This window comes from Tarenaya hassleriana, unplaced genomic scaffold, assembly GCF_000463585.1.
Source record: "Tarenaya hassleriana unplaced genomic scaffold, ASM46358v1 Cleome13, whole genome shotgun sequence".
NCBI lineage: Eukaryota > Viridiplantae > Streptophyta > Magnoliopsida > Brassicales > Cleomaceae > Tarenaya > Tarenaya hassleriana.
The window spans coordinates 2,936,491-2,938,695 of NW_010963495.1; the positions used below are offsets into that span (position 1 = coordinate 2,936,491).

Here is a 2,205-nt window from a genome sequence, read left to right on the forward strand (position 1 = left end):
AAGAAACAAAGAGGAGAGGTTTCTTGTAAGAATTTCCCCTTCTTTCTTCCTCTGCTTCCTGTATTTTCTCACATGAGATTTTCATTCTCCAGCCAAAATTTTCCATGAATCCAAACAGAAAAACGACGTTCTTGTCTTACGGGATATCTAAGTTACGATTTTCGGGTACGATCTCGGTAATAAGCTGAAGAGAAGACACTTGAAAAGCCTCTCTTCCTCTGTTTTCTACTTTGCTTTCTCTTGCCATCCAAATGGATACGTTTAAACCCCAAAAGGTTAAAGCAAGGAAGATGAAAGTCATCACGAAGAAATCCACGGTTCAGATACTCTCCAGCTTGTTTTTTCGGGCTATCGAGATTATTGTTGTTGTCGTTACGGTAGCAAAGCTCGTCTACCAGTTTGTCATCACGTTCGAGGACTCTGGAGAACGTTTCAAGGGTTTAGCTGCTATACTCATCAGCCGTCACGTCGTGTTCATCGTTGGGAATGCCATAGTCATCGCCCTTTTAGCCAAATCTGGCATGTTCCTGAATCAAGAATCCAAAGCAAGGACATCAAGTGACGGGTTTTTCGAGGAATTTGTACGAGACAGCAGGAGGGACGAGCCGAATACAAGGGCCGAGGAGAAAAACAGAGGAAACCAGAGCATAATCGAGATCAAGGAACAGAGCACAACTGAGAACAGGCAGAGACAGAGCATAGCTGAGACAGAGTGTGTGACTGAAATCAAGGGGAAACAGATCACAACAGAGACCAGACAAAGACCGAAAACATCTGAGAACCGACAAAAACAGAGCGTAATCGAAAGCGAGAGCGCAATGAAGATCAAGGGAAAACATAGTACAAACGAGGATACTCAAAGAAAGAAGAAAATCGAGAACAGGCTGAGACAGAAGACTGGGGAAAACATGGCAAAACAGAGCAAGAGTTACCTGAGAAGTCGGTCGGAGAATATGGAGAATCCGAGGATTTCTTGCGGGACACTGAGGAGATCGGAGACGGAGAGATGCCTCAAGAGCTTGGATACCGGGGATGAAACAAGAGACCTGAATGATCGAATGAGCAATGATGAACTCCGGTACAAGATCGAGTCTTTCATCGCGAGACAGAGGAGGAATCAGAAGGATGAAGAGTTTTGTGTTACTTAATAGAGAGAATGTAGACCAGACAATAATTATGTATTGAATAAGTTCTAAAAGCATCTCACAATCTAGCATGCACATCTATGTATATGTGTATACACATGTAAAATGCTTGGAAGCATTGTATAATTTTGATGGTTGTAGATTGCAAACGGTACCGTACCTCAAACTCAAAGTTCAATCTTGGATGAACCAGAGATGAACATTAACAGCGATCCTGCTGCCATGACACTGTCCATTCCTTCACGAGCAGCTAAATCAGATCCTCCAAGAGCTTTTTCGGACAGTGATTAGACGAAATCGGCATTTCTAGGTCTCAGACTGAGCTCGTTGAGTTCAATTCCACCATGAACTTCCGCCAAATAGAATCGTAAATCTAATATCTTATCACCAGGTATCAATCATTGCGAAGACGATTTCTATAGATTAAACATCACAGTTCAGCAATCCCACCATCGAACCGACTCATGAAACCAACTCAATGAAATGTTCCGAAAATTCCTCACCTTGGATCGAGGCAGATACAGTTTGCTTCAACGTTCCAAAGAACGGCTACCCAACTGCTGCGAATATTTCTGATCCGTGACTCGCCGGGGAGGATGGAGGAGATTCGCCTCCGCCATCGCCGGCGAAAAATACAATCGCTATGAACTCCGGACCGTAGGAACGGGGAAAAATAATTTGGTGGGCCCATTAGGTAAGGCCCAAATAAGACTCGACCGATAAACCGGCCCAATGATTTGTTTTCTTGGACCAACCCTTTGCAAGTAATGGCAACCAAGTCCCTCATCTTAATTAGTGGATCACCACGTATAGTAGCAGTTGACTTGCCCCTCTATCTTTTGACCCCACCAAATTCAATTTACAATATATATATATATATATATATATATATAATATACATATATATATATATATATAAGTGTCCAATAATATCCATGATTTTTTCTGTAATATTTTCTCTTCTGCCCAAGCTGTTTGGTAATGCATATCTAAACAGATAATGCAATAAAAAAATAGATAATGATTAATGTACTGGATTATGATATGATTGCGGAATTTG

General features: G+C 41.7%; 1 protein-coding gene across 1 annotated transcript; it reads left to right on the forward strand.

The window, feature by feature from the left end:
• Nucleotides 1–6: 6 nt before the first annotated feature.
• Nucleotides 7–1,334, forward strand: LOC104807743. Its single transcript, XM_010533139.1, has one exon. The coding sequence runs from the start codon at nt 252–254 to the stop codon at nt 1,146–1,148; it is 897 nt and encodes a 298-aa protein (XP_010531441.1). The 5' UTR covers nt 7–251; the 3' UTR covers nt 1,149–1,334.
• The last annotated feature ends 871 nt before the right edge of the window (nt 1,335–2,205 follow it).

What these genes read in the sequence shown, in the direction of transcription:
- LOC104807743 (XM_010533139.1), top strand. Translation starts at nt 252, where the DNA reads ATGGATACGTTTAAACCCCAAAAGGTTAAAGCAAGGAAGATGAAAGTC.